This window comes from Rhinoderma darwinii, chromosome 1, assembly GCF_050947455.1.
Source record: "Rhinoderma darwinii isolate aRhiDar2 chromosome 1, aRhiDar2.hap1, whole genome shotgun sequence".
Lineage (NCBI taxonomy): Eukaryota > Metazoa > Chordata > Amphibia > Anura > Rhinodermatidae > Rhinoderma > Rhinoderma darwinii.
The window spans coordinates 309,034,084-309,050,562 of record NC_134687.1 but is presented as its reverse complement, the minus strand read 5'-3'; the positions used below and the strand labels follow the sequence as shown (position 1 = coordinate 309,050,562).

Genomic DNA, 16,479 nt, shown 5'->3' with positions numbered 1-16,479 from the left:
CACCCTCGACAGTGAATGCCGATCACAATCTACACCAACCTGTGAATAAAAAAAAGACGTTCACACTTACCATGAACTGCCTGCTTCCTCCAGTCCGGTCTCCCGGCCGTTGCCTTGGTGACGCGTCCCTCTCTTGTCATCCGGCCCCACCTCCCAGGATGACGCGGCAGGCCATGAGACCGCTGCAGCCTGTGATTGGCTGCAGCCTGTGCTTGGCCTGTGATTGGCTGCAGCTGTCACTTGGCCTGAATTGTCATCCCGGGAGGTCGGACTGGAGGAAGAAGCCGGGAGTTATCGGTAAGTCAGAACTTCTTTTTTTTTTACACGTATATGTATATTGTGATCGAAAGTCACTGTCCATGGTGCTGAAACAGTTTAAGTCTTTCAGCACCGTGGGCAGTGACTGTCTCCTGACGTCGCGTACCCGAACATTTTTTGCCGGGTTTGGTTAAAACGAGTTCGGCCGAACCCGGTGAAGTTCGGTGCGCTCATCTCTAATTTGACACTCCGTTTGGATGTTTGTAACCAGAAAAGCACGTGGTGCTTTTCTGTTTACATTCATCCTTTTGACAGCTCTTGCGTGATTTTCGCGCATGCAACGCAGGACCGTCAGTGTGGCATGCGTTGTTTTCACGCACCCATTGAAGTCAATGGGTGCGTGTTGCGTGAAAAACGCAAGAATATAGAACATGTCGTGAGTTTTACGCAACGCACTCACGCTGCGCAAAATTCACGCATCGTCTAAACAGCCCCATAGACTATTATAGGTGCGTACGACACGCGTGAAAAGCACGTGCGTCGCACGCGCGTATAATACGCTCGTGTAAATGAGGCCTTAAGGGTATGTGCACACACACTAATTACGTCCGTAATTGACGGACGTATTTCGGCCGCAAGTACCGGACCGAACACAGTGCAGGGAGCCGGGCTCCTAGCATCATACTTATGTACGATGCTAGGAGTCCCTGCCTCGCTGCAGGACAACTGTCCCATACTGTAATCATGTTTTCAGTACGGGACAGTTGTCCTGCAGCGAGGCAGGGACTCCTAGCATCGTACATAAGTATTATGCTAGGAGCCCGGCTCCCTGCACTGTGTTCGGTCTGGTACTTGCGGCCGAAATACGTCCGTCAATTACGGACGTAATTAGTGTGTGTGCACATACCCTCAGAGGTCTACAAGCAGATTCCCTCACCCCCTACAATCAGGTGGACGTCCAGATAATTCAATACATGGGCAATGGTCTGAGCGCTACATCTACATGGAGAAAACGGCACATTTGCTAGGATTAAATTAGGAAAAACTATTCATTGTTCCCACTACAGGCTCCCTTAGAATCTTCACACAGCAGTCATTAAACGTAATGACTGTACAAAGACGGTTTTTAAAAGTGGAGTGCACTATCTGGAATACTTTCCTGTGTGAGAAGAAGTCTTTTGGTGCTATAACGTAAAGAAAAAAAAAGAAGAAAGAATTGGAGGACAAGGTGACAAGGTCACTTTATATGAAAATGTAATGGAAGCGAGTGAGTAGCTTCAGCTTTAACGTAACTTACCAAAATGTCCCACATGATTAATATTGATCTGATGTTCACGTACTTGCAATTGGACATGTTTTGGTTCACCTTTGATATGGAAAGGCATACAAACAACAAACGTCGACCCTTGGTGAATCTAAAGACTGTCAGATACACACGTGGAGCTGTATGCCACACCAATGCGGAAGCTTGACAATAGTGAGGATATGTTGTACGAGTCTGCATTAGAGTCTCCAGGACCTATAACAACCTTGGAAGAGAACTACAACAGTTTCACACAGTATGGGACACAAATATAAGATATGTGCAAAGGCCAAGCACGATGTTTTAGCACAGAACAGGAAGCAAAGTATGAAAAGCAAAATTGCTCCTTGCTTAGTAAATGTCTCCAGATGAGTTATACAAGATTTGAATGACTGTAGCCATCACATAACAGAACAAAAGTGCAGTATGGGGGTGCAGAACTGTGGACCCCATTCATTCAATGTACAGTTCCTTTCATTCCATTCTACGACGGTCATATGGCGACACGATAAGACCTTTACATATACACTTTACTTACGTAGGTTGCTCCTAACTGAATAAAAAAGCTCCTTGCTATCTGCTTAATTGTTGGCGGTTTCTACTAAAATGTACATATGGCCTCTAGATCTGCAAATGAGTTACAGGATTGAAGAAGGCAGCAGAGGTATTACAAAAAAACACGAAGAGGAGCTGCTCAATGATGAACTGTTGTAGAGACCAGGTTAATCCTCTCCACAGCCAGATTGGCCTGCAATAAGGCCCTGCAGCAGAGGTTACTAACTCTAACTCCTCTATTGCCTTCTCCTTTCCTTAACCATTACCATGCAGCGAGAGCTTAGTTCAGGTTTGCAATCTGTATCTGATCAGGAGGAAATAAACAAAGGTAAAGTTCTGTAAAGATATACTCTGCATCATTATACACCTCAATTTCATCATTATGGGCTTCGATATGTATTGGATATTAATTTACTGTGTTCACCATGACGACATTATGATGAGAAGACTCAATATGTGTATGATACTCATCATCATCTTCATGGTACAGCGCAGTAAGCCTGAAGAATGACATCTACATATTCTAAATATTTGAGAAGGTGTATAGGAATACTCAGCATCAGAACACAGTACAGAAAGTTCATTATCCAGTAAGGCTGGAAGTGTATAGCGATACTCCGCATCATTATGCAACGCAGCACCTTCTTGTCACAAGGTGGTACACGTGTATATAGCATATTGCACCAGTTTAGCTCATTATGCAAGATGACATCTCCCCTGACCATTGCAATCCTCTCTGATATGCTCTCAGGACGTTCTCAAAGGGAAATTTCCCGCAATAGTAACCCACCTCTACCTCTTCCAGTGCTTTCATGCCCTTTTTTTTTTGTTACAGGGATAGAGGCAGTTATGAGGTCAAAGGAGCTCACTGTTTATGTGCCCTCCCCTGGTCATCTGCATCATCCACAGGCATGTCTTCTGAAACTCCATTTAACTGAGATTTCCCAGGAACGGTCCCATCTGCTGAGGCTATTACAGCTGTTGCCCCCCGAGGCTGCATAGAAATAGGTGCTCCTAAACCATTGCCTCCCGTTTGACCTTCACCTTTACCAAAGTTAAATAGCTTCCCAGGATGGAAAGGTTTGGTTGGAGAATGGGCTCTTTCAGGTGCTGCCTCTCTACGTGTTTCTGGAGATTTCAAGAACTTGAAACTCAGGAAGCTAGGTATTTTGGTATCTCCCGCGGGAGGAGACTGTGGAGATTTGGCATTGGTCCCTGACAAGAATTTGCTCTGCAGGGGAATAATTTGCTTGAGTTTGAGCACATTATTGCTGGCCAGCAAGGAGCTGGGCCTCTTCGGTTTGTCATGCGTGCCCCCACCTTGGGAGCCACATGACTTCGTTTTACTTGAGTTCTTCTCATGTGTTTGAGAATCCTGACCAGATCTTCCTTCCTCTCCCCCCCTTGACTCTCGTTCTTTTCGTGCATGATAATCAGCATGACGTTGTCTCTCTTCTTCCTCGCGCTTCCTTCGCTGTTGCTGCTGGTACCGATGTTGGGCCTGACGTTCATGTTTCTGTTAACAGAGGAGATAGAGTATTACTATCAAGTATTTTCCCATATTAATTTTATTGTTAGCCAATAGCTGCAGGGTTGAAAAAAAAACAAAAAAAAAACCCCAATAAAAAATATCCTACAAGTAGCCCAACTTTAGAGCATATGCTGATGGCTACAAAGTGTATATGAGTAACATGCTTACCGGATCTTTTTTCAATCTCAGCTGTCTTATTGCATTTTAGACATGGAGGGAGAAAGATTGCGGACCAAAGTACAGCGCTGCTAACATCAAATTCAAGTCCAAAGAGGGGATAAATGGGATTTAAAACAATAAAGGCAGTTTGAGGCTACGTGTTTAGACGCTGGACTAGCGTCTTCATCAGGCCGAGCGATGAAGACGCTAGTCCAGCGTCGAAATGCGTAGCCTCAAACTGCCTTTATTGTTTTAAATCCAATAAATCCCATTTATCACCTCTTTGTCTGGACTTGAATTTAATGTTAGCAGCGCTGTACTTTGGTCCGCAATCTTTCTCCCTCCATATCTCTTTGAGCGGTTGTCTGTTGACAACCGGTTTGGATCTAGCTGCAGCTACATCACCCATTAAGATTATTACCTGCCTACAGTAGAGTTGTGCCTACTACTTTCACAACCCCCAAAGGTGAGCATTTGATTCACCATTGTTTGTTTGCTTATTTTTTTCACTTGTGATCTGCACCATGTGGCGTCGTGGTATTTTCTCGCTTTCTCTCTAGGTTATTGCATTTTAGTTCTGCATAAAGAGCTGAGGAGAATGATTATAGACTGCAAGCAACTAAGCGCCATCGGGAATAGTTTAAGTACATCAAATCCAACCCATAATTCTACAGTGTTGATAAAATTTGCTAGCTTTGTCAAGAGGGCAAAAATTGGGTCTGAGAGGCTGGATTTTTTACATCATTCCTTGTCCACCTCAACCTGTACATTAGGTTTACTTGCCAAATATGAAGGACTATTTGTGTAAATATGTTTTTATGGGTTGGGAATTTAATTGGCAAATTGAGGGTGTGGTCAGTATCAGTAGATAAACGGTCATGTACGAAAGGTTGGCAGAACAAATAGCCACCTATACTTTAATACTGTATGGTATGCTTAAGCATCACAGTGATTGCCAGCCTGGGCACTAACACAAGTTTTAGAGTTCAATTTTGTACCTTAAAAGCTTCTCGCCTTTGGTATTCCAACTTTGCCATCTCCTCGGCAACCCATCCAGGGATGTCTGGAATCACCACATGTATAATATACTTCAGAAGAAGTGCAAAATGCTGCAGGTGGGAAACAATGTAACCGTGATGAAAGAAAGAAAAGTATTGTAATGTTTAAAAGTAGTGTAACATTTTAGTGCGTAACATTTAAACTTTAAACATTAAAATGTGCAGGTTTATTTTTCATTTAAAATAGTATCTGAAAATTAATATCACGGAAAAATATGGAGAAAATCCCATCCTTGATAGCGCTACGGTGCCTTGTTTCTATAGAGCTGTTCCTCCAAATCTTGGACGCCTAGAGAGAGAATCCTACAGCTAATCTGTATGAAGCAGTCTGTAACGCCTATTTACCTGAATAGGAACCTATAGAGGTTTTTCCTAAGCGGCAGCAACAGGAAACTGAGAAATGTGGCCCCCAAGTGGCAATGTCAGGACTATGGCTGCAAGAAAGACAGTGTTTGTTTGCATTTTTTTGGGTATCGCTTCCCCTATGTGTGGGAGTGATTCAAAAACAGAACAGAATTTCTGAAGCAGAACGAAATCAACAAAACATTATTACAGTTTTATTCTCCCCCGATTTTTGCAGACAGTGTAATATATATTTTTTATAGGTACAGTCCTGTCAGGAGCTTATATTCCTCAAAGACAACACCACAGAACTACAACTGCCTGCCTCTCACACCACCTGACAGGAAAATGGGGGAAGAGAAGGTGGGTAACTGAGGGAATAGGGTTGTAATCGGAGAAGGAGACTGGGAAACCAAGGAGGCAGGTCCACCACACAGGTCTTGAATACATAGACATTGATCGGTCTGGAGGAAGAACAGCTAAACTTTTAGAGAAAAAGATGTCACGCACTTCATATACGTGGATTCTGGATGGAACTCTTACACAAAACCCTTAAACGAAAACCATTTGCACCGGATGTGTCACCATTGAAATCAATGGAGATGCAAATGGAGACCTATGTTTTCCGTTTGTTTCAGTCAGGGTTCCATTCTGACGGAAAGCTCAGACGGAATGCCCCGACGCAGAAGGAGCCCCGACGCAGATGTGAACGAAGCATAATTTCTGGCGGTCCCAGCAGGAGGGCACTGTGATTAGTTTGTTGCCAAGGGACCCTTTTAACAAGTAGAGATTGTTCAAAGTGGAGAACCCCTTTAACAAGCGATCAAGTGATTATATGTTCATTTGTTTATAACCACAAGAACTGCACCTTATATATGCCCATAATGTACTTAAGACATGGTTACATACCTCTAGTACAACGATAAATATGATGGCGGATTCAGGACCCAGCCATGGTATTAACCTCTGAAGCTGCCCACACTGTCCAATCAGATAGCAGTTCACAATAATGGCTATCACACCCATTGCTTCCATCACATTCTGCAAGAAAAAGACACAGACCTTAACCTCAAGCATGGCCAGAAAGTTTTTTTTTCTTTATAAAAGGCTTTATTTTTTGTAATTTCATTTTTAACAAGTATTAAGTTATAACCCACTGAATAATGTAATTACAGTAAATAAAGCTATACTGTATGTCTTCCAACATACATCAACTTTCCCATTCTAGCACTAGAATAAAGGACATCAAACCCCTTTCTTTAGAAATCTCTCACTGCTGTCCACACCCACCAGCTCCTTACTTGCCACTGTCCTATACCATCCACACGACGACCAAATGGTCTCTGAAGTCCACTGCACAGCTTGAAGGCATCACTGCGGATTTCAATGATGTTATTAACAAGGGCACATACTGCAGCGAGGGGAAAAGCAGATGAGAAGAGGACCACATAGCCAAACTGCACAAACATTTCCTGATAATCCTGGAAGGTATCCTAAGAAAAGCACATGTATAATTAGAAGATCACACTAGAAATGTAAAATAAATTACAGAATTGTATTATATATGTATACGCACACACACACACACACACACACACACACACACACACACACACACACACACACACACACACACACACACACACACACAGGGCCGGCCTTAGGGGTGGGGGAGCTGTGCGAGCGAACAGGGCACTGCACCCTCCCAGCATGTAGGGGGCGCCACTGGTGGGCTCTGCCTCTACTCTGTGCTTCGTTACACACACACACACACACACACACACAGAGTAAATAAGAGCCGAGGAGCAAAAGAGGAAGCTCCGCCCACAGCCCGTCCTGCACGAAGCCTGTGATCCTGTCAGCAAGGAGAGATGGTGAGTATCTCTGTGTATATACAGTATGTGTCTGTGTGTATACAGTACGTGTCTGTGTTTTTATGTGTATATGTTAGTGTGTGTGTGTGTGTTTGCCTCTTTGTAAAAGTGTGTTCAATATTAAAGTAGAACAGATAAAACTAAGATATCTGTGCTGTCTCCTATATACTCTTCTGCCCCTATATACCCTAGAGCCCCCTATATACACCCTGATGCCCCATTATATACACATGCCTCTGTGTGCGTGCTTATATGTGGCCGTGGGTATAGTTATCATCTACGACATTATCTGTACTCAGACAGAGAGTTATCACTGTGTTATCAGTGGTGTTACATAAGACTGCAGGTAACGTCTACTACATTAACTGTACTCAGTTATTACTGTGTGTTATCTGTGGTGTTACATAGGGCTGCACGTGAAATCTGCAACATTATCTGCACTGGGTATATATGGGTCAGTTTGTGAATGTGTCTGTGCTTGTATATATGAGCCTTTTATATATTTGGATATGTTCCGGTCTGTGTATTAATCTGCCGGTGTGTGTATGTATATGTGTTTGTACATATATTTACCTGTATGTATATATTCCAGATGTGTGTATGTATATTTGCCTGTATGTCTAAATATCTGTCTTTATGTATGTACAGTATATATGTTCCAGTATGTGCGTGTCTATATATATGTGGTCAATTTTTGGTTTGTGTAGGGGGCGGCAATAGAGAGTCTCGCACAGGGCGCCATCCAAGCTAAGGCCGGCCCTGTAATTATATATATATATATATATATATTATATATATATATATATATATATATATATATATATATAAATAAATAAATAAACACAATAGATATTTTAGGCTGGATTCACACATGCACATTTTTTATGCATTCTTGTTTGTTTAGGCCAAGCCCGTAGTGGATCCAAAGGGCTAGTATAGATGAGAAACGTATAATTCTTTTATATATTTTTTTTAATATTCCACTAGAAAAAAACTACATCAAACAATGTATTAAAAACTGCATGTGTGAATCCAGCCTGAATATACTCAAGAGTCTTCCTTCGCCAGTAACATCAATGAAACGTAATGTTTTAGCATGTAAGCAACCTTTGCTCAAGAGTAATGGTGCACATATTATCGTAATGCACACAGGGTTTAAAAAGACGGAATCCACTAGGGGGCATCACTACAACATCAGAGCGATCAAATGCGAGTTTACTAGTGCTGAAAGCAAAAAAGTCATGGCAGTTGCTAGACCAGGATTGGTAGAAAAGATGAAGAATGCATACTAAAAAAACAAACGGAATACACGCACCAGTGTATATGAAAATGTATGCAATGCATAACAAAGGATAAAACAAATAGTGGGAGAATATAATTTAAATGAGGTATCCTGAAAGTGGTTTCTTATAAAGTAACCTATTTATGTCATTCTAACTTTGTCTTGAAGTCATCATGAAGTCTGGTTCCCAGTACAATGCAATGATCTCACCAATGTCTCACCTCATACTTTTTCATACAACTCTCAACTTCTGCTTGTGTCAACTTTGTAGTATATTGATCTTCTGGAGGGTCCATCCATGATTCTCGTTTCTGCTTCCTTACATTTTCTTCATCCTCTTCTTCACCTTCCCTACCCAACTCCTGCTCCACATTAAGCCTCTTCTTTCTTCTCCTATGCGGCCTCAGCTTTACAGCAGCTTCTTGTTCCTCAATATCTTGCAGTTCCCCACTAAGCTCATCATCTTCATCCTCCCCCAACTGGAAAACTGATGCTGGGTCGCTGCCTTTCTCCACAAGCGTAGGACTCCCTTCCTGTAAAAAGCCAATGTCATCATCCTGCTGAGACAATATGCACTCTTCCACACGCTTCCCCTCTCGTTCTAAAAAGCTAACCCTCTTCAGTTTCAGTCCACAATCCATGATGCTTTCTTCTTCTAACTCCTCCTCCTCAGAGATTCCTTCTTCCTCTTCTTCTGGCACACCACAACCTCCATTCAAGCATTTCTTCCGATTCCCAAAGCCAGACTCTAGTGGATCTCCAGGTGTCCTTGCATTGCGTTGAGGTAGCGCATACTTCTGCACGAGTCTCCTTAGTGCATAACGAACAAAGAGCAAAATAGATCTTGGATTAATTTCTCCTTGTTGCACCTTCTGGTACAGGTGGGGTTGCGCAACTTCTTTTACATTCTGTAGAAATTGACGTATAACCAGGAGCGTGGCCAGCATCTATGGAAAAAAAACCAAAAATGTTATTATGGGTTCTACAAATATCTACATAGAACTGATGTTAAGTATTAAAAAAAAAATAACAATGCATCAATACCACAATATATCATTTTTGTGTTCTTAATTAGGACTAGCATACATTTATCTGTGGAAATTCACAGTTGGATCCTCCACGAAACCAATGTGGTTGCGTGGAGGATCTGCGGATATCTGCAGAAAAGTGTGAACAAGCTTGTAGATGTGAAAGACTTACACAAAGCCATGAATAAGATGATCACTTGTAGATGATGCCACACAGACCCCCTGTAGATGATGCCACACACACCCTCCCCCATCCCCCCTGTAGGAATTTTCATGGACTGTCTCTGTAAATTCTGGACAGTCTCAGAAAATTCACTACAGTTGACCACTATGTACAATGCCCCCCGTACTAGCGCCACACTACCCTTGAAGAACGTGTGAAGATGAGACCACACCTGAAGAGCACTGATGAGTATGCCAACGATAGCCAGTAGTTCCCTTGCCAATCCCCAGGTCACAGATCCGTTTTTAATAGTTGTTACATGTATTGACATCCATTAAAAACTGATCCATTGACTTCTATGGGGGCCGTCTGGCCGTGAAAACTGCCAAAAATAGGACGGGTCCTATTTGTTTACCGCCATTATTCACAGGCGGTTAAAAAAAACAAAAAAAAACGCCCGTGTGAATACACCCATAGAACATCATTGTTCTGAAAGCGGCCATTCAAAGAACGGCCATCACACGGCCGTTTTTCCACTGTCGTGTGAAGAAGGCCTTAATATATGACCCAGATTGGGTTCAACGAGATATTAGTAAAATACAGCAGATTAAAAAACAAAGCAAATATGGTGCAAGTTACATTGTGAATAAAATCATCCCTTATGCCTCATGCACACGACAGTGTGCGCCAGCCGGGTCCTGTCAGTGATCCGTGGAAAGATAGAACATGTCCTATCTTTACACGGATCGCAGAATCGGATCAGTTTCCACGGAACCGATTCACCCACTAATGTGAATGAGCCCGTGAAAAGTATCGAGTGCCACTCGGATGCCATTAAAAATGGCCCGAGTGGCACATCGGTCATGTGCAACTGGCATTAAAGCGCTATTCCAAGAGGTCCCAAATATAGAAATACTTTAAAGTGTAACCGTATTTTTAATTTTTTTCCCATTAATCAATAGTACAAGTGGGGATAAGAAACTTTTTGATAAATCTTATTACAGAAGAATGCCCACTTAAACTCTTTTTCTCCTCCCCTTGCCTCATACACTGATCACTCACTCTCAATTCACTGGCAAAATCCGTTTTCAGTGAGGCAAAGATGAAGACGAATTATTAGCTCACTAAGAAATCAGGTGCTGCCCATAGAAGTCTATGCAGAAGGAAGGGTAAGGAGAAGAAGGAGGGACCAGCTGCAGAGAGAGAAATGCAGACAGACCCTGCTGGGGCTTCTAGTGTTTTATTTAACCCCAGTGCTGGACTCGGCTACACTGCTCATCACTGCTGTATAATCTCCTCCATGCGCGCGTGTGTGTGTGTGTGTGTGTGTGTGTGTGTGTGTGTGTGTGTGTGTGTGTGTGTGTGTGAGAGAGAGATAGGAAAGTAGGATCTCCTCTTTTTTCTGTGTGCAGTGTATAAGAAACATAGTAGCAAGTCTTGAACCACACTGGAGCGCAGTTCATAGAAAACTAAATTAGAAATAGTGCCTGAAGAGGGGAAAACTGGTGATAAATGCACGATGCATGTCATATGGCCAGAAATAGTATTAATCCTCATGTATAAACACGACAGTTTATTCTGAAAAATCACCTAAACACAACAGTTACACTTGATGGAACAAAAAGAAAGAAGGAAAGGGTCGAAAGGTTAGATAAAAAAAAGAAAAAGGCTTAAAGGGAACGTACATTTAGTAGTGCAAGTTTGAAAATTAAAAAACATAGTTGCATTTTATATATATCTTATATATCGCAGTATTAATATATGTACTGACTTGTATTTCTTATTATTACTTGTATCTTTTGTGCATATTTATTTCTTTGGCAACATTGATACTATATTTTTATGTGAGATAAATAGCTGGTACAAATTTATCAGTCTAATTTATTCTTAGGCTGGGTTTACACCGGCGTTCGCCTTTCAGTTCTGCTCTGTCAGAGAAGCAGAGCAAGGGAAAAACTGGAAGCGCTGGTTCCGTTGCACGACGGTCATCACCATCGGGGTCTGCTTGGTTTTACCAGAAACCAGAACACAGAATGACAATACCATACAAACCACAATCTACCCTAAACCTACAGGCCGTACCAGCATATCTGAGATGGAACAGCTTTCATCCAAGACACAAAGAAATCCATCTTCCACAGCCAGGCTCTGCAGCACATACGTATCTGTTCAGACAGTGAAGACAGAAAACAACACCTTCTGTCACTGAGGAATACATTCCTACAACAGGGATACCATCCAAGGATTATAGATGATCAGATCTACAGAGCAACAAGAATTCCAAGGAGCAATCTTCTGGAGTACAAAAAGGAGGCAGTCAACAGCAGGGTGCCCCTAGTGGTCATATATAACTCACAAATGAACATCTTGAGAAAAATTGCTGCTGATCTCAAACCTATATTTAACAGACAATAAACTGAAGGAAATATTCCCAGATTTACCTCTCCTTGCCTACAAACAGCCACCAAACCTAAGGAATCTCCTGGTCAGAAGTGCCCTCTCACCACCATCAGAGACTGGCACTTTTCCTTGCAACAGTAGAAAATGCAAGACCTGTACCAACATCTCGTCATCAAACACCATCCAGATACCAAACACGCAGCAGGACTATAAAATCACTGGCACATTCTCCTGTACATCCTCCAATGTAGTTTACATGATCCTGTGTACAAGGTGCATCAATAAAGGAAACTACATTGGGGAAACCATACAAAAACTACAAACCAGGATGAATCTCCACAGACATACAATAAAACAGGAGGTGGATACACCCGTGGGAAAACACTTCTCTGGACCGGATCACAGTTTGGCAGATTTAAAGGTTCTAATTCTGAAGGGTCATTTTAAGAATGACATAGAAAGAAAAATGTGTGAATTCAAGATGATGATAAAATTCCAGTCATTGACACAAGGCCTCAATCTAACACCAGGATTTATGAGCCACTACATGGACACACGTCACGTCCCTCATCAGACTGACTCCAGATGCCTTAACTCCTAAGGTCCCATGCACACGACCGTGTTCGGTCCGTGATACACGGACCGCATGTTGGCCGCATTTCCCGGACCGAACACAGTTCAGGGAGCCAAGCTCCTAGCATCATAGTTATGTATGATGCCAAGTGTCCCTGCCTCCCAGCAGGAATACTGTCCCGTACTGAAAAAAAAATTCAGTACGGGACAGTAGTCCCACGGGGAGGCAGTGACTCACAGCGTCATACATAACTATGATGCTAGGAGCTTGGCTCCCTGAACTGTGTTCGGTCCGGGAAATGCGGCCAACATGCGGTCCGTATAATGTGTGCAAGCGGCCCAAGCCATCACCCCTATAACCTCAGTTTAATTGCCCAGCTTATCTTAATGATGTATCACCTCCTGCACTAATTGTCTTTGTGTAACCTCTTAGGGTATGTTCACACGCAAACGTATAATACATCTGAAATTACGGTGCTGTTTTCAGGCGAAAACCGCTCCTGAATTTCAGACGTTTTTGAAAGTGCACACGTTTTTCGCGGCGTTTGGAGCTCTTTTTCAATCGAGTCAATGAAAAACGGCTCCAATTACGTCCCAAGAAGTGACATGCACTTCTTTGAGGCGGCCGTTTTTTTACGTAAAAAAAAAGCCCGTCTGCACAGAACACCGTAAGACCCATTGAATTCAATGGGCAGATGTTTGCCGACGGTTTGGAGCCGTTTTTCGGCCGTAATTCCAGGCGAAAACCGCCTGAATTACGTCCGTAAATAGGTCGTGTGATCATACCCTTAGACTTCGTTCACATCTGCGTCAGGACTCAGTTTATGGGTTCCGTTGGACCTTTCCGTCAGGGGAACCCATGAACGGAAACCGTTGAATTCAATGGTGATGCAAACGGAAACCTATGGTGACGGATCTGGTGCAAATGGTTTCCGTTTGTCCCCGTTGCGTAAGGGTTCCGTCGTTTTGACGGAATGAATAGCGCAGTAGACTACGGTATTGATTCCATAAAAACGACGGAACCCTTACACATCGGTAACAAACGGAAACCATTTGCACCTATGGTTTCCGTTTGGATTCCGTTCATGGGTTCCCCTGATGGAAAAGTCTAATGGAACTCATAAACGGAACACCGACGCAAGTGGGAACGAAGCCTTAAAGGGGTATTCCGGTTACAGCAAGTTACCCCCTATCCGTAGGGTAAGGGGTAACTTGCTGATCGTTGGGTGTCCGATAGCTCAGACTCCCACCGTTTGCGAGAATGGGGACCCCGAAGTTGCCCGAACCCCTCGTTTGAATAGAGCGGCAGGTCGCTCATGCGCACTGCCGCTCCATTCATTCCCTATGGGAGTGCCGGAGATATTGGGACCTCCTGAAATAGCGCTTTGAGGGGATGTTTATGTCACAATTGTCTAGTACATAAAACAAAAATAAATAACATAAATCAAGCTGTACTAACATAAGACTATTGTAAACTAGTTAGCTGTTGATATAATCACTGCTTGCACTAGACATGCAGCCTTATCTGCCTTATCCTTGGTTCAAATAATATATTCAATGCACTCAGCTCTGCATTTCATATAACCATAGAACGTTTTCAGCCTCCTTCATGCAATGATAAAGCCTAGCACTTAGAAAAAAGCTCACGAAATCCCATTTTATCCTATGTAGTTTGTAAATCAAAGGCTGAGATTATTGTAGATCACTGGCTAAAAAAAGAAAACCCTGCCAAAAATGTTTGATATCCTTTACAAAGTAGTTTTTCCGGTATACGGTTATGCTTATCGTATAGTATTGTACTTTTGGTGCAATGAGAAGTATTTTTCATTAAGATCGATGCTTTTCCTTTCCTTGTAAAGACCTTCATTGTAAGGACCTTCAATGACATCTACTGCTGTATGATACTTCATGTGTTGTCTTTACAAGTCTTTGACTTTACAATGTCTATATTTTCTGTAATTGGTTGTTTTATAGTTGTAAATTATTTTTATGCCTATTTGCAAAAAAATAATAAACAATTGAAAAAAAAGTAGTAGTGTTTCCATTCTTGCTTCCTTTCCTCCTGTACAAAAACTAAAATTCATGTGTACACATTCCAAATTATTGTTAGATCAGACCTTAAGAAATGTCTACTATTTTACCCCCGAGCTACTGAACGTCAAAAACAGAACTGTCCAGATGTCTTTTAGAGGTTTCATTTATAGCTCACAGCTTCCCCTCCCAACTAACTCTATAGACCTTATTGCACTGAATACTCCGTTACATACTTAAAAAGGGTATTCTGACCATTGACATTTATAAAGTACCCATAGGATACATCATTAAAAAAAAGTCTTATAGTTGGGGGGTCCTTTTGTTAAGCAAAATGGCCCATGGCAGTAAAGACTGCACTTTTTATTTAAGTTTATGGGAGTTAACTGAAACAGTGACATCTGACCACACATATGTTGTATGCTACATACACCAAAAAAAGAGTCAATGGTTGGAATACCCCTTTAAAAGGAAAAGTAAATTATGTAATAATTGGCCTTAAGACTGACCCAGAACTACTACCAAGTTGCTACCTTGGTACAATACAAATTTGTCTATTCCTAAATAAAATTCAATCAAACAGTGTAAAGTTGGTAGCGGGTAATGGATCCACCACTCCACCTCCCATTCTCATACTTTAGACCTGATGAAACGCCAGGCTGATCTAAGAAGCCCCCTGAGGACGATGAGGAACAGGTGAAACTGGAGGGTGAGGAAAGGGAGAAGGGCATCTTTAATCTGACGGGTGAAGCTTTGGGGTAGAGAGAAAACGAGCAGGAGCTGCAGGGGTGTTGGGAAAGGAAGGTGTAAGGTAAGGAAAAACATAAGGGAAAAGAGAGAGAAAGGAAAAATATAAAACAAGAATAAACAATGAGAAGTGGAAGAAAAGAACAGAAATGATAGGGTTAAAAGCAGAATCACATGTTTGAGTTCTAAGGAGTTAACTTTACTATAAACAAAAAAATATGTGCTAAACAGATTAGATCCTGGGTTGTACGTATCCAAGTTATGGATTGTTTCAGAAAGATCCATATTGGAGCGTGTCAGATTTAGTACAAGAGCGCCCTCTGCTGCTAAAACAACAGGAGCCCAATTACAACATTTCTGTTACAGTATAGAAAGTAAAACCCTCTTTTTGGGTGTTAGGTTTGCTGCATCAATCTATACCTTTTATCTTAGAGGTTTAATCTAAAGGGCCTTTTACACCGGCCGACACTCAGCCGGTGCAGCGAGCACCGATCAACGAGACATCATCCCGATACATTATTATCATGTCGGCAGCCTCTGTTTTACACAGGGAGATGTGCTGCCGACAATGAAAATATTTTACTTTTTTAAAACGATACGACCAGTAGACGATTGAGCGTTTGTTTGTTCATCTGCTGATCGCTGCCTTGTTTACAGAGGGAAATTATTGGCAACGCTCGTCTGCACTATAATCTGCCAGTGTAAAACCCCCTTAAGAGTCCTTTTACACTAAAATACAGATTGCTAAAACGAGCACCGAGGGCCAATACTAGCAAGTCGTTAACGTTCCCAAAACTTGCATTCATATGTTAGAATAAATCGGGTGTTTTTTTCATAACTGCGATTACTGGACTTTCCTCCACTCATGCTATTTCCATTACAAACTGTAGACAGAAGCCTGTTTACATCAGTGGATGCACTGCCCACAAACAATCATTATTAAGTCAGCATAAAAGATGGAATTAATGACAAACGAGCAAATTATCTCTAATTGTTTGATCGCTGCACATGTTTGGAAACGTTCGTTCAATCTAAAGATCGTTCAGGTGACTATCGCCTCGTGTTAAAAGAGCCATAAAAGGATTGTCCAGGATTAGAAGAACATGGCTGCATTCTTGCTAAAACAAACAGTGCCACACCTCTCCACAGGTTGTGTTTTGGTATTGCAGCTCAAT

The 16,479-nt window shown here is 42.1% G+C and overlaps 1 protein-coding gene across 2 annotated transcripts in view; it reads right to left on the bottom strand.

The window, feature by feature from the left end:
* Positions 1 to 1,144: 1,144 nt before the first annotated feature.
* Positions 1,145 to 16,479, bottom strand: part of ANO8 (anoctamin 8) — a 92,756-nt gene continuing 77,421 nt past the window's right edge. The window contains exons 13-18 of one of the 2 annotated variants that reach the window (XM_075825514.1): positions 8,977 to 9,309; positions 8,584 to 8,895; positions 6,508 to 6,699; positions 6,116 to 6,247; positions 4,805 to 4,915; positions 1,145 to 3,632 (exon numbers count right to left, since the gene is read on the bottom strand). In XM_075825514.1, the coding sequence (XP_075681629.1) occupies positions 2,982 to 3,632; positions 4,805 to 4,915; positions 6,116 to 6,247; positions 6,508 to 6,699; positions 8,584 to 8,895; positions 8,977 to 9,309 (1,731 nt within the window). In that variant the 3' untranslated portion in view covers positions 1,145 to 2,981. Of the gene's footprint in view, positions 3,633 to 4,804; positions 4,916 to 6,115; positions 6,248 to 6,507; positions 6,700 to 8,583; positions 9,310 to 16,479 lie in introns of both variants that reach the window. The other variant, XM_075825512.1, reaches the window with a different exon arrangement.